General features: G+C 60.2%; 11 protein-coding genes across 11 annotated transcripts, besides 10 other annotated features; all 11 read left to right on the top strand.

Moving 5' to 3' along the window:
- Positions 1-55: a microsatellite.
- A 98-nt stretch (positions 56-153) lies between these two features.
- Positions 154-759, top strand: Tco025E_04777 (uncharacterized protein; the record flags this gene model as incomplete). The annotated part of the gene is made up of 1 exon (XM_029371682.1): positions 154-759. One exon carries the CDS (start codon positions 154-156, stop codon positions 757-759), a length of 606 nt encoding a protein of 201 aa, XP_029228183.1.
- A 196-nt stretch (positions 760-955) lies between these two features.
- Positions 956-2,482, top strand: Tco025E_04778 (uncharacterized protein; the record flags this gene model as incomplete). The annotated part of the gene is made up of 1 exon (XM_029371683.1): positions 956-2,482. The coding sequence occupies one exon, from the start codon at positions 956-958 to the stop codon at positions 2,480-2,482; it is 1,527 nt and encodes a 508-aa protein (XP_029228184.1).
- Positions 2,483-2,642: 160 nt separating this feature from the next.
- Positions 2,643-2,660: a microsatellite.
- A 133-nt stretch (positions 2,661-2,793) lies between these two features.
- Positions 2,794-2,828: a microsatellite.
- Positions 2,829-2,887: 59 nt separating this feature from the next.
- On the top strand, positions 2,888-3,223 carry Tco025E_04779 (uncharacterized protein; the record flags this gene model as incomplete). The annotated part of the gene is made up of 1 exon (XM_029371684.1): positions 2,888-3,223. One exon carries the CDS (start codon positions 2,888-2,890, stop codon positions 3,221-3,223), a length of 336 nt encoding a protein of 111 aa, XP_029228185.1.
- A 508-nt stretch (positions 3,224-3,731) lies between these two features.
- Tco025E_04780 (uncharacterized protein) lies at positions 3,732-4,181 on the top strand (the record flags this gene model as incomplete). Its single annotated transcript, XM_029371685.1, has 1 exon — positions 3,732-4,181. The coding sequence occupies one exon, from the start codon at positions 3,732-3,734 to the stop codon at positions 4,179-4,181; it is 450 nt and encodes a 149-aa protein (XP_029228186.1).
- Positions 4,182-4,531: 350 nt separating this feature from the next.
- Positions 4,532-5,410, top strand: Tco025E_04781 (protein containing C-terminal RING-finger; the record flags this gene model as incomplete). Its single annotated transcript, XM_029371686.1, has 1 exon — positions 4,532-5,410. The coding sequence occupies one exon, from the start codon at positions 4,532-4,534 to the stop codon at positions 5,408-5,410; it is 879 nt and encodes a 292-aa protein (XP_029228187.1).
- Positions 5,411-5,567: 157 nt separating this feature from the next.
- Positions 5,568-5,604: a microsatellite.
- A 1,115-nt stretch (positions 5,605-6,719) lies between these two features.
- Positions 6,720-6,751: a microsatellite.
- A 182-nt stretch (positions 6,752-6,933) lies between these two features.
- Positions 6,934-6,963: a sequence feature (A-rich).
- A 378-nt stretch (positions 6,964-7,341) lies between these two features.
- Positions 7,342-7,373: a microsatellite.
- Positions 7,374-7,448: 75 nt separating this feature from the next.
- On the top strand, positions 7,449-8,150 carry Tco025E_04782 (vesicle transport v-SNARE 11; the record flags this gene model as incomplete). The annotated part of the gene is made up of 1 exon (XM_029371687.1): positions 7,449-8,150. One exon carries the CDS (start codon positions 7,449-7,451, stop codon positions 8,148-8,150), a length of 702 nt encoding a protein of 233 aa, XP_029228188.1.
- A 292-nt stretch (positions 8,151-8,442) lies between these two features.
- On the top strand, positions 8,443-9,279 carry Tco025E_04783 (vesicle transport v-SNARE 11; the record flags this gene model as incomplete). Its single annotated transcript, XM_029371688.1, has 1 exon — positions 8,443-9,279. The coding sequence occupies one exon, from the start codon at positions 8,443-8,445 to the stop codon at positions 9,277-9,279; it is 837 nt and encodes a 278-aa protein (XP_029228189.1).
- A 358-nt stretch (positions 9,280-9,637) lies between these two features.
- Positions 9,638-11,401, top strand: Tco025E_04784 (putative ankyrin repeat domain-containing protein 32-like; the record flags this gene model as incomplete). Its single annotated transcript, XM_029371689.1, has 1 exon — positions 9,638-11,401. One exon carries the CDS (start codon positions 9,638-9,640, stop codon positions 11,399-11,401), a length of 1,764 nt encoding a protein of 587 aa, XP_029228190.1.
- A 64-nt stretch (positions 11,402-11,465) lies between these two features.
- On the top strand, positions 11,466-12,083 carry Tco025E_04785 (uncharacterized protein; the record flags this gene model as incomplete). Its single annotated transcript, XM_029371690.1, has 1 exon — positions 11,466-12,083. One exon carries the CDS (start codon positions 11,466-11,468, stop codon positions 12,081-12,083), a length of 618 nt encoding a protein of 205 aa, XP_029228191.1.
- Positions 12,084-12,332: 249 nt separating this feature from the next.
- Positions 12,333-12,356: a microsatellite.
- A 404-nt stretch (positions 12,357-12,760) lies between these two features.
- Positions 12,761-13,525, top strand: Tco025E_04786 (exosome component CSL4; the record flags this gene model as incomplete). The annotated part of the gene is made up of 1 exon (XM_029371691.1): positions 12,761-13,525. The coding sequence occupies one exon, from the start codon at positions 12,761-12,763 to the stop codon at positions 13,523-13,525; it is 765 nt and encodes a 254-aa protein (XP_029228192.1).
- A 230-nt stretch (positions 13,526-13,755) lies between these two features.
- Positions 13,756-13,788: a microsatellite.
- A 51-nt stretch (positions 13,789-13,839) lies between these two features.
- Positions 13,840-13,874: a microsatellite.
- A 205-nt stretch (positions 13,875-14,079) lies between these two features.
- Positions 14,080-15,012, top strand: Tco025E_04787 (short-chain dehydrogenase; the record flags this gene model as incomplete). Its single annotated transcript, XM_029371692.1, has 1 exon — positions 14,080-15,012. The coding sequence occupies one exon, from the start codon at positions 14,080-14,082 to the stop codon at positions 15,010-15,012; it is 933 nt and encodes a 310-aa protein (XP_029228193.1).
- Positions 15,013-15,505: the final 493 nt, after the last annotated feature.

Below are 15,505 nucleotides of genomic sequence, written 5' to 3' on the forward strand. Positions count from 1 at the left end.
TCTGTGTCTGTGTCTGTGTCTGTGTCTGTGTCTGTGTCTGTGTCTGTGTCTGTGTGTGGGTGCTTGTGTGGCGCCGGACAGACTTGAAGTGGGCTGGGGGTGCGGTGGGGGAGTTAGAGATTTGGCCGGAGTCGCAAAGGCGCAGGACGCACGATGGAGTTGCCGTTCCAGTGGGATGACGGGAATTTTATCTCCCCATTCGTTGCCAGCAGCGCAGACGCGTTGGCGGCGCTTGCGGCGTGGATGAAGGACTCGCCGCTGCTTCAGCTGCAACACGGCGGGGCACTGCGGCTCACAGACCTCGGCTGCGGCGACGGCGCCGCGCTGCTGTCCCTGAGCGCCGCGTTGTGCGCGCCGCAAGGCGCCGGCGACCACAGTGACGACGTGGCCCCTCTGCAGCTGACGGTCGTCGGGTTGGACCTTGACGAGGAACTCGTCCTCGCCGCGCGGCGTCGCGCGGCGGCACTGACGGTGCCGCCGCCGCACCGTCTTCACTGCACCTTTGCGACCGCCGATTTGCGCCACTTGGAGGTGGCGCGGCACTTTCCTCGCTCCGAGGCCGGCAGCCATGTGGTGTTTTTGTACCTGTTGCCGGAGGGGCTGGACGCCGTCCGTGCGACGCTGTTGGAGGTCTTCTCACGCGTTGGGCTGCTTGTGTCAAACCGCTGGGAGGTGCCATTTCTCGCCCAGTGGAAGCTGACGCAGCTGCACGGCCTGCACCTCTACCGCTACGTGGAGGATGGGGCGGGGCAGACCTGACCGCCGCCGCTCAGGCGTTGATGTGGGCATTTTTTAGCTTCTGTGGGTGGGTGGAGGAGGGGGACGGTGCGTTGTTTGCGTTGCCTTTGCGGGGGATACGCTTCCTTTGCTTCTTCTTTCCATTTCGTTTTGCCTCGTATCGGACTGCGTGTGCGTTGCTGCATTCGTTTGCCCCTTGGTGCGGGTGCGCAGACGCATGGACCTCTTTCGATTCCAGTCTGCGCAGCAGTACGTGAGCCAGCTGCCGCTGCGCAGGCTCTCCTTCTGCGTGACGCTCTGGCGGGCGCTGCTGGTGGAGGAGAACCACACGGAGATGTTGTGCAGCGTGACGGTGCCGTGGGACGGCAAACTCTTCTCCCCCGCGGAGAAGCTCGAGATGACGCGCGCCGTGGCCGCTGAGGCCACCTCCGGGGGCGGGGCGCCGGCCTCGCCGGGGGACGCCGCCAATGCGGCGGAACTGCAGGCGATACGGCTGCAGCTGCTGCAGGGAAACGGGGACGCCGTCCCCGACGCGGCGCAGGCGGCGGCAGAGTTGCGGCGGCACCTCGAGAAGAGCGCCGCTGCCTTGTTCACGCACACCTCCAGCGAGGATTACATCTGCGAGGCGGAGGAGGACTGCCCGGTGGATCCGCCGCAGGACCCAAGCCCCCTGGCGGCAGTCATTCTTCGCCACTACCACGCACAGCACCAGAAAAGCAACAAGATGTATTTTATGTTGGCCATCGGAGGCATCACCGCCCCGGATGGGGCATCGCTGGCGGAGATGCGGTGGGAAGGCGAGGAGCGTGTCTTCTGCATCATCACGGCAGACAGGAGTGAGTTTCACTTTACGGCAAAACCATCCATTAACGAGACGCACACGCTATTTGTGGACTCGTTGCACGTGTACTCCTTCAAGGTTTCAGTGACGGCGGCGGAGGAAACCGCCCTGACGCCGTCAGAGCCCGACGACATCGTTGAGCACATTGGCAGCCTTGCGTTGCGTGTAAAGGATCGTCTGTGCGTCCCTCAATCTGCCCGGCGCGAGGCGCTGCGGCAGGTGCTGCTTCAACAGGCTTCTATTATGGGCGCGGCGGAGGTGGGTTTAGACGCTCAACACCTCTCGCAGGCAGGTGACGGGGGCCCGCTTGCGCGGCGCGCCTCGAGGGCGCGGGCGCGCCATTACATACATGGGACCATCGACCGTTGCGTTGGCGTCCCAGAGGGGGCGCTTTACCTTCACTGTCAGTGGCGGCAGGACACAGAGGAGGGGGACGTGTATGAGGCAGGGAAGGTGGATGAGGGCTTTACCACGCAGCTGGCCTTCGCTGGTACCGCCGTTGTTGACGACTTTATCCCGCTTCCAGTGCATACTTTTAACACCCCCTTTGAGTACCATCTGGACGCGGTGGACGCGGCCCCGCTGCAGCTTCTAGTGACGGTGTACAGTGAGACGGTGCACGCCCAGCAGGCACCTGCCGGCTACACAGTCCTGACGGTGCCGCACACGCAGCCCGGCTGCCACGCGCTGCGAGCCCCGCTTTGGCGACCGCGGCAAACCGGACGTGAGTTCCTCCGCACCGCGTTGGTGGGTGGTGCACCCGCGCTTGTTGCCCCAGGCGATGCCGCCACCCGCAACAACACGGGCATGTCGCTGAGGCACGGGCTCGTCACGGAGCCAGCGGGCGAAGTGGAGGCGCGGGTGATGGTGCTGCACCAACACAGCGTCCCCGAGACACGATAGAGCGAAGCTTCTGCAGAGGAACCTGGCGGCGCGGTTCCTTGCCGACGCTTCTCCGTGCTCTGCAATCGCCTTCTTCTCTCCTGGTCTTTTGCGTTGTGTGTGTGTGTGCGTTGTTTTTTGTTGTTTTGCTCCCCGCAACGCCGGCGGCACCTATTCCCCTACCACCACCACCACCACCCCTTTTCTTTTTCCCCCCGCTCTCCCCCACGTGAAGGGGCGGACGCCACTTCGCCTCCTTGTCTCCTTGTCCCCTGCGGCCTCCCGCCTCCTCTGCCGTCCGACCCACGTTGTATCTCCCCCTCCCCCTCCTTTTTTTCTTTTGTTGTTCTTGTTGTTGCTGTTGCTGCCGTGATTCTTCTTTGCTTTGTCGCGCCGACGCACAGGCGAGGGACCCCACGGCGTTCAATGAGTGTCGGCTCCCACAAACGCTCGCAGGGCGAGGCGGCCTTTGCGCAGGCCTCGCTTGCGCCCCACCTGCCCGCGCTGCTCCGCCCCCAGTTCCAGGTGTTCTCTGGGGACAACTTGCGGGCCATCGAGCGCCGGCTGGCGCGGGACGACGCTGCACGGGCGGAGGAGCAAAAAATCCAGGAACGGTGCGCGCGGGCCCGCGAGCAGCGGAACACGGAGTCGCAGCGAAGAATTGAGTTGATTCAGAGGAGAACTGCGCGACGCGCCGCGGCGGCGGAACGTGTCGAGGAACGCCGCCTGCAGGCCGAGCTTCGCCAGCTGTGCCGTTGGTAGCGGCGGGGGATGCAGGGTCTGTGCGTGCGGGAAGGGATGAACGCACGCGTGCCGCCCGCTTACTGTCGGCGTCGCCGGGTGCGGTGGGGGGTTCCTTACGCATCGCAAGAAGAAGAATGCGCCTGTAGACGTTAGAAACAAACCTCCGGGGAGGAGACATTCAGTAACTCCCTTTGGTCGGCCATTCGCCACCCCACACTCCTTCTTTCTCACGCGATTGCGCGTGTGTGTGTTTCCCTTCGCGTTGCCAGAGCCAACTCACGTCACTTGGCCTTTTCTGCATCCTCGCGCGTTTCTCTTTTTCTTCGGCGTCATCGGTTCCCTTTTTTTTGGGGTGGGTGGGGGGAGTGGGAAGTGTCGGCGGCTAGCGCGCGGCGTATACACGGGGAGCGTGGGTTTTGTGTGTTCCCTCAGCGAAGCAGCGGGGGACGGGAAGAGGAAGGAAAGAAAAGGCGCAGGCCTCACAGGAAGTGGTAGAACACGACGGGAGTCCCCAGGCAGAGCCCCGATGGCAGAACACGACAAGAACCCGGCCCGCGTCAATCAGTACGACCCCGCCACTTACACGCGGAAGGGCCAAACAACCCGCGTTGTGGTTCGTGAGAAGCCGTTTATTAAGTCGCGAACGCAGCGGCTGCTCGACTTTCTTCGCCCCTCCATCCGCAGCGGCTTTAACGTGGTGCAGGGGTTTGAGCTGGCGAAGGTAATGGCATGCGTCGTCTTTCCCATCGTCATGCTGCTCTACTGGAAGCACATGCAGAAGAAGCTCCCCGACCAGTGGGAGAGCCAATTTGCGGGGCTGCAGCACCGCAAGCTCAAGGAGGAGGTGCTGCAGGAGCCGGAGACGGACTACTTCACGATCATCGACACCTTTAAGGAGCGTCGCGAGAAGGCTCTGGAAAAGAAGCAGCGACATGTGAGGAATTCCGACGCACAGTCCAATCCCCCGGCAGCGTGAGGGCGGGGGACGCGCGGCAAAACAAAAATGCAGAGCCAGCATGAAAAGGCGAAGCGGGTTGGAGGCGGTGCGGCCACTGCTGCTGCTGCTTCTCAGCAGGGACCCGCTTTCCCCTAGTATATTTTTTTCTTATGCAATTTGGTGTACGGTTGATTTAGCGGCATTGCTTGGGCTTGACGTTCCCTTCGCCTCTACTCGTCATCACGCGGCGGTGCTCCCTAACCCTCTCCACACACCACTCCCTTTCCTTTTCCTTCTTTTTATTTTTGCCCTGCTTTTTTTTCTGCCCATCATCTTTGTGCACCGCAAGTTGTTTGCTTTTTTTACGCGCATTGCCATTCGCGGCGTTGATGGACTGCAATAACGGCCCTAAGCGGGCGCGTAGTGAGGCGATGGAGGAGGCCTCCAGCGGGTCGACGACGCCTGCGCAAGGGGGCCAGCCGTCTGCCGCGGCCGAGGCGACCCCGGTGCGCGACCCGGTGCTGGAGGCGCAGCTGGACCAGCTCGGCGTGGACGAGGAGTTCAAGGCGTCGCTGCGATGCATGTCGCCGAACACGCGCAGAGATGTGATGAACGACATTATACGGAGCCAGCAGCAGGAGCGGGTCTCCGCGGAGGCGCCGTTTGAGCTGCTCTCGCTCCTGACCGGCGCCCCCTTTCTGTCGTTCCCCCCCGGCGTAGACGTGCGTCTCTCCATGGAGGAGGACGAGGAGGAGGAGGAGAGGGACTCGGAGGGCCAGGGCTCGCTCTCGCCCCCGCGGCGCCACTCCCCAGGCAGCGGGACGGACGGCAGGTCCGACACTGCGAGAAGGGACGCAGCGACGCTGCGCGACCGCTTCCTGCGCGCTCAGCTGACGTCGTACCTGCTCCACGTGATGCGGGGCACGGGGGTTATCAACACCATTTCCGAAGCCATGGCGCAGCGCGCACTGGGCATGACGGAGGACATTGACGACATGTCCTACGAGCAGCTGCTGGAGCTGCAGGAGCGCATCGGGTACGTCAGCAAGGGGATTACAAAGGAGCAGATGCAGCAGTGCACGCAGGAAGTGCCGCGGCCGAAGGAAGGCGCCTGTGTGGTGTGTCAAGCGGAATGGCAGGAGGGCAGCGAAGAGAAGGAGCGTACGATGGAGCTGCGGGCGTGCCACCACATCTTTCACCAGCGCTGCATTGAGCAGTGGCTGGCCTCCAACAAGACATGTCCGGTGTGCAAGAAGGAGGTGCTGTGAGTCGCGCGGGCGGCACCGACGGCCACCACGCCGGAGGGAAACAGAGCGAGGAATGATGAAGTAAAGAACACGCAGAATACTCATACATACGCATATATGTATAGGCATTCACGTAGATATCCGCACCGGCAAGATAGGCCACCCGCGGCAAGGAAAGACAAACAAACAAACAAACAAACAAACAAACAAACAAAGTCAGGCAACGAAAACCACAAGGAAGAAGGTGGCGTATAATACTAGAAAGAGGGGAAACCGGCCCCGGAGTTCCTAAACAGGGGCAACCCAAACGGCAACAGATGTTGGAGGAAGCGCGGGGGAAGTCCGACAGGGGCTTTCGTGGCAGCGAGGAAATAAAACGACGGGGGAGGGGGTGAAAGGAATAGTGGATAAGCAAAGCCAAATAGGACGGCAGCGGCAACAACGAAGCGGGTGGCGGCGGTTAGCTGAGCGAGAGGAGGGGGGACGCAGCACAAATAAACACGCACGGATGTCATTAAAATAATTCCTCCCCGCTTCCGTTTGGCTACACGGCGCAGTTGCGGAAGCAGGGCACGACAAGCTTGCGGCGATCGGGGAGGCAGCAAGGGAAGGCGGGGGGGAAAGCGCCGCACAGGCGAAAAAGGGACGTATACATGGAAACGAAGAGCGAGCCTTGGCGTGTGTGTGGGGAGGCTCGAAGGCAGCGCGAGAATGCGTGTCGTGAGACTTGTTTGCCTCATCTTTTTGTTTTATTTTCCCCCTCTCCCAACGCTGCCCCCGACTGTTGCTTGGGAAAAGGAGAATAAGAAGAAAGGGAGCTCGACGACATTTAATAATGCCATTCTTCCTCTTCTTCCTCTCTTTGCCTGTGTGCCTTTGGCTCCCTCGCTCTTTCTTGCCAACCCCCCGTCCTCCCCCGCCCCCTTTTTTTTGCTTTGGTTCATCTCCACGCGCTGCTGCATGTATAATTTACCCACCAGTGCGCTGCGTCGTCTTCACCTCCGCTTGCCTCTGCCGCGACTGCGTGTTGCCCGCCCCTCTACGCCGCCCTCCCCTTCTTCCCACCCCGCATGTGTGTCTGTGCGAGGGAGAGAGACGGAGGAAGCGAGAGGCAAAAAAAAAAAAGGGCGGGGGGCAAAAGGAACAGAGAGGCGGAAATCAAAAAAAGAAAACAACAAACCCCAGAAAAAAGGCTCTCCCCCCGGTTTTTGGCGGCGGAGGCGGGGGCGGAACGTGCCGCGTGCTTTGCGTGCGTGACACCCCGCCACCGTTTCGGCGTCGTTATGTACTTTCCGCCCCCCTCGCTGCCCCTCACTTGCCGGGGCCGCTACCGCCCCGCCCCGCCCCGCCCCGCCCCGCCCCAGCGGCAAACGGGGGGGAGGCGGCGAGCGGCGGCAGCAGCAGCAGCCACCAACACAAAGGAGGGGGAAGGAGAATAAAATGAATCAAAGAGAAGCAGCCAGAGTAATTTTCTTGTTTGTGTTTTTCAGCACGCCCCTGGCTGCCATTTCTTTTTTTTTTTTTTGTCTGGCAGGCTTCGTACAAAAGAAGACATATAAAAAAGAAAGAAAGAACACTAGACAGGAAAGGGAGCGGAAAGCAAAAGAGATCCTTCCCTTGTTTCTACCTGCGACGTTGGCTGTGTGCCTCGTGCACGGCTTTTGTATGCACTCCACCTCCTCACTTCCACAAATGCTGACGGTCTGTTCCCATGCACCCGCTGTTTTCCCCCCTTCCGTGCTTTTTCATTTATCTCTATGCGTGTGTGCGTGTGCGTGTGCGTGGGTGTGTACTGGCGAGCTAAAACCAAAACAGTGGAAAATGCTTGAAAGTTAACTAGTTATTATTTCTGAATATGAGAAAGAGAGGGCATTTGTTTTCATGTGAAATCATTGAACCCCCGGCGAGACGTTGGACGCATTCAGCTGCATGAGGGAACGGGGAGCGACACCTTTTTTTTTGTTGTGGTTCTTTTTTTATTTTTAGCCACTTTGAATTGCCTCTGACTTCTTGTTATTCTGTTTGACCTCTCTCTGCGCCCCGGCGCTGACAGGTAGCTATGACCTCCGGGCTTTTTGCCTCCTATGAGGATGACTTCAATGAGAGCTCGCGGCAGGTGCGGGCGGCAGCGACGGCCCTGCAGGAGTCGTTAAAGCAAAACTGCAGCGCGTACGAGCCTCCCCCCGCGACGGGCCCGCAGAGCCGCGCGCATCACTGCCAGGTGATGCAGCAGGGGCTGGCGCACATGCGCGAGCTCGTCACAAGCATGTTGTACGAGAGCAATGACGTGGAAGCGGGCGAGGCCCGAAGCGAGGCGCGACGGCGCGTGGAGGATTACAAGCGGGTTGTCACCGTTCTTGAGGGGGAGCTGTTTAGGCTGCGGCAGGAGTCGCAGGATGCGGATAGGATGGACCTCATCACGGGCGGCAACGACGCACTGGACGACGCCACCCTCGAGGCGCGCACCCGCATGCTCGGCAACACGCAAAAGCTGCGGCAGGGCACCACGACGCTGGAGCGGGCCGAGCGAGCCCTGCACGCCGCAAGCGACTTGGGAACCTCGACCCTCTCCACGCTTCGCGCCCAGACGGAAACGATGCGGAACTTCAACGCGAACATTCATGGTGTCGATGCGGAAGTCATGGAATCACGCAGAATCGTTAACCAAATGCAGCGCACAGCGACGAAGAGAAAACTGTGCCTTATAGGCGTCATTCTCGCACTGATCTTCTGCGTCGTGGGGTTGGTTTTCCTGCGCTAGTCGACGGTGCGGCGGCTGTGTGCGCCTTTCTGTTTCCTGCTTTTTTTGTTTTGCAAGTGTTTCGGTCTTGTCTTTCAGCTGCACCCCCCCCCTGTCGGTTTCTTTGATGTGTGTGTGTGTGCGGGTTGTTTTTTTTTTGCCTTTTCTTGCCGCCGCGTGTTGTTTTCGGCCTCTCGCCGTTGCCTGGGTTAATTTTTTCACTTTTCTCTGTTCTTTTTTCCTGCCTTGTCCCTCCCTCTCTTTCTCTCTCGCTTGCCGCGGGCGATGGGAGGGAAGGGGAGGGGGCCGCGCCATGTCGACGCTCTTCCAGAGCTACGAGGAGGAGTACCGCGACGTCGTCAAAAACGTCCGCGAGGGCCTCGACGAGCTGCGCGCGACGCTCAACCGCGAGGCGGACGGCTACGCCGCCGCGCCGGCCACCGGCCCTGCCAGTCGCCTGCAGCGCGGCGCGCAGCTCGTGCGGCTGACGGTGCAGCTGAAGGAGCTGCTGAACAATATGGAGTACGAAAGCAACGACGTCCCTCCCGCGCAGCGGGCGGCGTTGCGGGAGCGGCTGGCGGAGTATCGAAGGGACGCGCGTGGGTTGGAGGAGGAGATCGCAAAAACGCGTGCTGAGTGTGCCGCCGCCGACCGCGCGGACCTCATGGGCGCCTCGGCGACGGCCGGCCCGGCCCCGGTGCATGCCAGGGCCTTGGGCCTCGACGAGGAAACCGCCAAGCACCGCCTGCACATGATGCAGAATACGGAGCGGGTGAAGCAGGCCTCGAGCAAGTTGGGCAGGGCAGAGCGGCTGCTGAACGACACGGAGGAGACCGGGGCGACGGTGATGCAGGGCCTGCGCACCCAGACAGAGACGATGCATCGCATCAACGCCACCACAAATAGCGTCAATGAGGAGATCTCAGAGGCGCGCAAGATCCTCACCCAAATGCACCGGACGATGATAAAACACAAGCTCATGCTGACTGGTATCATTTTAGTATTGCTCTTTCTCATATTTCTGGCGGTGTACCTGTCCTTTTCGAAGAATGCAGAACAGAGGCCAGTGGAGCCGCCGCAGGCCCAAACGGATGCTCCACAGCTACCAACATGGACTCCTCAGGCAGGAGGTGGTCTTCCCGCTGAGTGAAACCACTCTACCTGCAACTTGGCCCAACACATATATATATATGCGCCTGCTTCTCAGTGCGTGTATGGGTACGCGATTTGCATCTTCGACTGAAAAGGGATTTTGAAAGGCAGGAGCAAATATGCTGCATGGGAAATGTGTCGCCGCAATCCTTGGGCCTCCGCGCGAGGGTGAGGCAGCGAGTCTTTTGTACCCTCTTCTTTGCACCGGCTCTCTAGTCTCTTCCCGTGCTGCCCCTGCAACAGCGACAAAAAGTATGTGGCTTCTTTTCTTTTGCTTTTTCTTGGCTGGGGGAAGGGATACAATATCGACGCCGTAAAGGAGAGCGCCTACAAAGTCAGGGGCGCTCTGAGCTGTGATGGTTGCGGACTCCGCCCCGCCTGCGTCGCGATTGGCCTACCAGAACCTCCTGCAGGCCCTGGTGTACGAACGGAAGTCCATCAATGACGCCTACGACTCTCTTTGGGGGATTGTGAGTCGCAACCTCGCCGACGCTGCCGAGACGACCTCCGTCAAAAACGTTTTGCACGGCCTGACCGGAATGCTGCGCTTCATCTTTGAGCGGCTGTACCAGCACACAAGCCAGACCGCCCTAACCTTCGTGAAGGAGATCGGGGGGGCGGCGGAGGGTCGATGCTCGGGCACGGTGGCGGCGCTGTACGACGCCATTAAAGCGAAGATGGTCGCCCCCAGGGTGCGACGGGGCGACAGCGAGCCGCAGCCGACTTCCGCCGAGGAGGGCGGGGAAAAAGTGAAGGGCGGCTGCCAGAATCGCTACGTCTTTGCGATTTCATCCCACTACGCGTGGGAGACGCAGCTGGAGCTTCTAGAGGTCCTCCTACACAGGTTCAACTGCACAACTGTGGTGCTGAGGCGGTGCGAGGCGGGCAGGGAGCCAAGTGTTGCGCAGCAACTCGGGTGCAACTTCCTCGTTTCGCCGCAGGCACCCACCACCCCCTGCGCCATCCTCCACGCAACAAGGGAGAAGTTGTTGCAGTACGCGAACCCCTCCGTCGGGGATGAGGTTGACGACGAGCTGGATGAGTTGCTGCGCGCACTAGACACCACCACCGCACGCCCCAGCGCCTCATTGACAGAGGCGGCTACGGTGAAGAGCCCTGTTGCCTCCGCACCTGTTGTCTCTCGCAATGTCCCGCGGAGTGAACTCTCTTCGTTCCCACAGCAGGCGATGAACCTGATTGACACGCACCCGGTGACCACGTGCCCAAGCACACAGTTTAAAGAATTACAGCCCTGCACGCATGCGACGAAGCGACCCCGTGCGGAGACCGTTCACACGTCGCCCGCCATATTTTCCACGTTAGCGGGCTCCCCGACGGAGCTGTCGCAGGTGATTCATTACCAACGTGAGCCCTCTGCTAAAGCTGCACCTCTGTGGAGTGCGAGCGACACAGATAAGTTTCTCCTGGACCCCTCACAGTGGCGCTTCCAAGTTAGCAATTCCCTTAAGGACTTAAAAGATGAGGTTATTAGTTCCATTCGCCTCCTGGGTGGCCGCGTAGATAATGGCAAACGGTACAACCCACAAACAACCCACTTGATCGTTGCCGAAAGATTGGCCGAGCGCACTGAAAAATATTTGAGTTGCTGTGCCGCACTGAAGTACATTGTGTCTCCCCGTTACGTTTTTGATTCCGCGCGGCGTGGGAACTGGATCGTTGACCGCTTACATGAGTATGACGAAAATCCTCTGCGACGCTTACCAGCGTCACCCGCAATGCCGCCATTTCGGGGCTGGCGTGTGGTGTTGTTTACGTCCAGCGCTTCCGTGGACGCGGGCATTGCGACTGTACTGAGGGCCGGTGGCTGTACGGATACCACGTCCTACGTCTTTGATGCTGCGCACACGCCTGCTATAGACTATAAATGCATAGAGTACGCCTCCCATCTGCTGGTAGAATGCGAAGAGGTCTCGCAAACGGGACGTTTTCTCATCCCTACATGGTTTCCGCACAAATTGAAACGACAAGATCATAGACTGTTTTCACTAGAACTGCTACTTCATTTATTGTGCTTCTGCCACTCTCCCGTGTTTGGTGAAGGTGGGCGCCTGATAAATATCCGGCCACTACCCCCGTCGTGTCTGCTAGACATTCCTTGAGCCCACTTTGGTAATAGACTCCGTTTATATGCCGTTGTTTTTTTTTTCTTGCTCTTTCTTTTTCATGACTTCCCACTTTCTCTCTCTCTGTGCCTCTTGTGCGTGGTGGGGTGTGTGTGTGTGTGTGCGCGCGCGCGTGCCTCTTCGCCGCGTCCGCGTCACCGCCGCTGCCACCCCTGCTGGGGCTTGTGTCTGCGTTGGCCCTTCGACCGCGTGCCCACCGCTGCTCTCCCCGGCACTCTTCGTTTTCCCTTCCCCTTTTTGTTTTGCTTTCTTTTTCTCGTGCGGCCCAAACGCCTCCGCCGTGGCAAAAGTCGCCCTCAAGACATCACCGACACAAACACACCGCGAAAAAACACTCGGGGAAGGCGCCGTACATTATTACTATTTATTCATCTTGTTGTTGTTTGTGTTTCTTTACATACGAACGATGGCGTTCCTCTGCGGCTGCTCGATGCTCCTCTCCTTTCTGATCACCGCCCTGCTCGGGGCCTACTTGGTCTACATCATCGTCTGGGTGCCGGTGTACCGCTACGTGGCAATCATCTTTGTTCTGCTGCTGCTGGCCTTTAGCCTTTCCGCGTGGCGGTTTCTGCCCTCCGAGCGCGCGTACGTGCGGGAGAAGGCGGAGGGCATCGTGGATGGGCGCCTCGCCTTCACCCTGCCAGCAGGGACTGTGTGACGCGTGAGCTAGTCTTCCTTCTCTCGGAAGAGGAGAAAGTCGCTCCGCAGCGCAGTAGGGCCTATGTTTGTTTGTTTATATATATATATTTTGTCCATCATGTAGTTGGATTATTTTGCCGCTTGCGTAGTTCTTCTCTTCACAGGATGCTGCTTCACTTGACGTGGATGCACCTTCTCCCATGGGCTCTGGACGGAGGAGTTTAGAAGCCGTGGGTAGCGCCTTTTTTTTCTCTTTTGGGGGGTTCTAATTATTATTATTATTATTATTATTGGGGGGGGGGTTCCTTTACGTCTTTGTGACTTTTTTTCATGCCTCTCCCACACACGCGCCCATGCGTGTGTGCGTGTCTCCCTCGTCGGGTGTGTGTTTGTTGTGGGGGTGGCCGTAGAGGTTCTCCCTCCCCCTGCGTCGGGCGCCCGCGTCCGTCTCTGTTTCTCGCTGTGTTCTGCAGTTCTTGTTTTTTTTTCCCCCCTCTTTGCCTTCGCTCGGCGCGCCGCAGCCAACGCCAACAGAGCCGCGTAGCAGGAGCCAAAAAGGTGCGGGAAGGAGGAGGCAGCGTTGCGTCTCTCCGCCGCTTTCTCTCTCTCTCTGTCCGTCTGGGTGTGTCTGTGGGCTTTTGCGGGCAGAGAAGTTTCGCGTTGTCGCCGTGCAGTTAGTCCCTTCCCGGTTGCCGCATGACGGTGGTGGTGAGCACAGGGAGGCGCGTGGTCCCCGGCGACGTCGTCTACGCCGGCGGTGCGAGCCGCGGCGCGTGGGACGACGTTGCGGCCGGGGACGGCTGCTGCACACGCCTGGTGGCTGCCGCCGCATCGGCGGAGGAGGAGCGGCAAATCATAGCGACACGGCTGGGCGTCGTGCAGTGGAGCGAGAGTACCGTGTCTGTCCACCGCCCCCTCAAGCGCCGGCGGGAGTCCGCCCACGTCGCGTTGATAGCCGGCGACGCATGTGACACCGACGCGCCTTCCGCCTTGGCGAAGTCGGCCACAGTCTTCGGCCCGCGCCTGGGGGACACGGTGCACCTGCGCGTCGTGCGTGTGTCGCGCGCCTTCGCGTACGGCGAGATCATCGCCGTCAACGGCGCGTGGTGCAGCAACGGCGGCGTGGGCGTCGGGCTAGCGGGGTCGTTCCGCGGCGTGGTGCGTGTCGAGGACATCCGCCCCTTCAGGCCGCGGAAGGACCAGTTGACCCCGCCGCCGCCCTCCGCCGCGTTTCACGCCGGGGACGTTGTCCTCGCGACGGTGCTGTCGCAGTCCGACGTGCGGCAGTTTCAGCTGGGCACGATGGACGAGCACTGCGGGGTGGTGGAGGCCACCGTCGTGGTGGACCGCGTGCGGCTGCGGCTGCAGCACATACCCGGCCGCCGCGACGCGATGCGGAACCCGGCCGATGGAACCGTCCACTACCGCTGGTGCCCGCTGATTCACCCCACCGTGGCGTGATGCACGCACGGGAGGCGAGGAACGCGGCGGCGGGGTGGGATGGGGCGCGCACAGCACTTTCTTCTCTTCCGTCTGCGTGCGTGTCTGCGAGTAAAGCGAAAGCAAACACAAATAATAAAGGCGGAGTACACCCGCAGCTGGGCGAGGCACTCCCCAAACCAACGAGAACAGTAATACACATACGCCCACACGCGCATTTGTAGCCCGCGCTGATGTGTGAAGAAGAGCCGAGAAACAAAACAGCAAGAACAACAGCAACAGCAGAGCGTGAAAGTGTGTTTGGCTGCGGTTGCCGGCGGCAATTGACATCATTGCTGTCTCTGTTCATCTCCCTCCTCTCTCTCTCTCTGTTTCAGCGGCATGGGCTCCACTCACTCGGCTACTCTTTCCTTCCTTTTTTCTTCCCTGTTTTTTCTCCCTCCCTCCCACCACCAACAAACACGCTTTGTGCGCCCCGCCACAACACCAACACGGCCGCCCTGCCGCGGGGAGCAGCCACCACAACCGGGGCCGTTTTATTCCTCTTTCTTTTTGTTGTTGTTTTTGCGCCAAGCATGACGTTCTTGTGCTCCTCCCTCGCCTACGTTGGGGCCTTGGCCGTCGCGGTGGCCCTCTATCGTCTCGTGAAATTTTTGTACGTCAACCTGCTGGCCGCCACGGACCTGAGGCGCAGGTACGCGAGGGCCGGCGACTGGGCCGTCGTCACCGGCGCGACGGAGGGCATCGGCTACGCCATGGCGATGGACCTCGCGCGCCGCGGGTTCAACGTCTGCGTCATCGCCCGCACCCGGTCGAGGCTCGAGGAGGTGGTGGCGGCGGCCGAGCAGAAGGGGGTGAGGGCGAAGGCCGTCGTCTTTGACTTCGCCGCCGCGGACGCGAGCGAGTACAAGCGGCTCTTCGCCGAGCTCGACGCGCTGGAGGTGGCCATCCTCGTGAACAACGTCGGCGTCAACTACCCGTACGCCAACTTCTTCGACGAGGCGGCGGCGGAGGACGACTTGCGGATGCTGAAGGTGAACTGCGAGGCCACGCTGCGCATGACGCGCTACATCGTCCCCCGCCTCAAGGCGAAGCGCTCGGGCGGCGTCGTCATGCTCGCCTCGATCAGCGCCGTCATCCCGACGCCGATGCTGGCGGCCTACGCCGGGAGCAAGGCGTTCAGCATCTCCTTCGCCCAGGGCCTCGCGTACGAGCTCAGGCCCTTCGGCGTCGACGTGCTGGTGGTGACGCCCAGCTTAGTCGTGAGCAAAATGACGCAGGGCGTCAGCACGCGCAAGCCGCGGGAGTCGTTCATGATGGTCAACGCCGCGGCAATGGCCCGGCAGACGCTCAACAAACTTGGCGTCGTCACCCGCACCTGCGGCCACCTCAACCACGCGCTGGTGGAGCTCGTCGCAACAGCCCTGCCGGAGGCGTGGCTGGCGAACCAAGTGCTGGCGCAGAACAAGGCCCTAAAGAAGCGTGCAGAACGCCAGCGACCGCAGTGACACACAGACTCGCACCCATAAGGAGAGAACAAGCAAAAAGAGAGAGATAAAAAAAACCGAGAAGAAATATCCAAGCGGAAGAGAACTAACGAAGAAGTGGCGTGAACTGAGTGTGTGCGTGCGTCTGTGTTTGCCCCACTTTACACGCACAGTTTAATCGAGTTGCATTTGCGTATGTGTATGCATCCCCTCTAGCGTGGTGGGCAGACACTCCGCACCGATTTTCCTCTCCGCCCCTCTTCCTCGCGCGCCCATCCCGCCGCGCGTGTATGTGTGCAGCATCCATGCTAATTAGCGTCTGCGGCGTGAAGAGAAAAAAAAAAACAGGAGAGAAGGGGCGGAATGAAAAATAAAAAAAATGGCATAAACTTTCACGAATCTAGCGTTAGAAAAGAAAAGTGTGCGTGGGAAGAAAGCGAAAGGGCTCCTGCAGCTGCGGGAGGCGGGAGAAATGTGGTCCCGCCGCAGTCGCCGCGCCATGACACACTGCGGG

This window comes from Trypanosoma conorhini, assembly GCF_003719485.1.
Source record: "Trypanosoma conorhini strain 025E chromosome Unknown Tco_14.4_contig_00256, whole genome shotgun sequence".
In the NCBI taxonomy this organism is placed as follows: Eukaryota; Euglenozoa; class Kinetoplastea; order Trypanosomatida; family Trypanosomatidae; genus Trypanosoma; species Trypanosoma conorhini.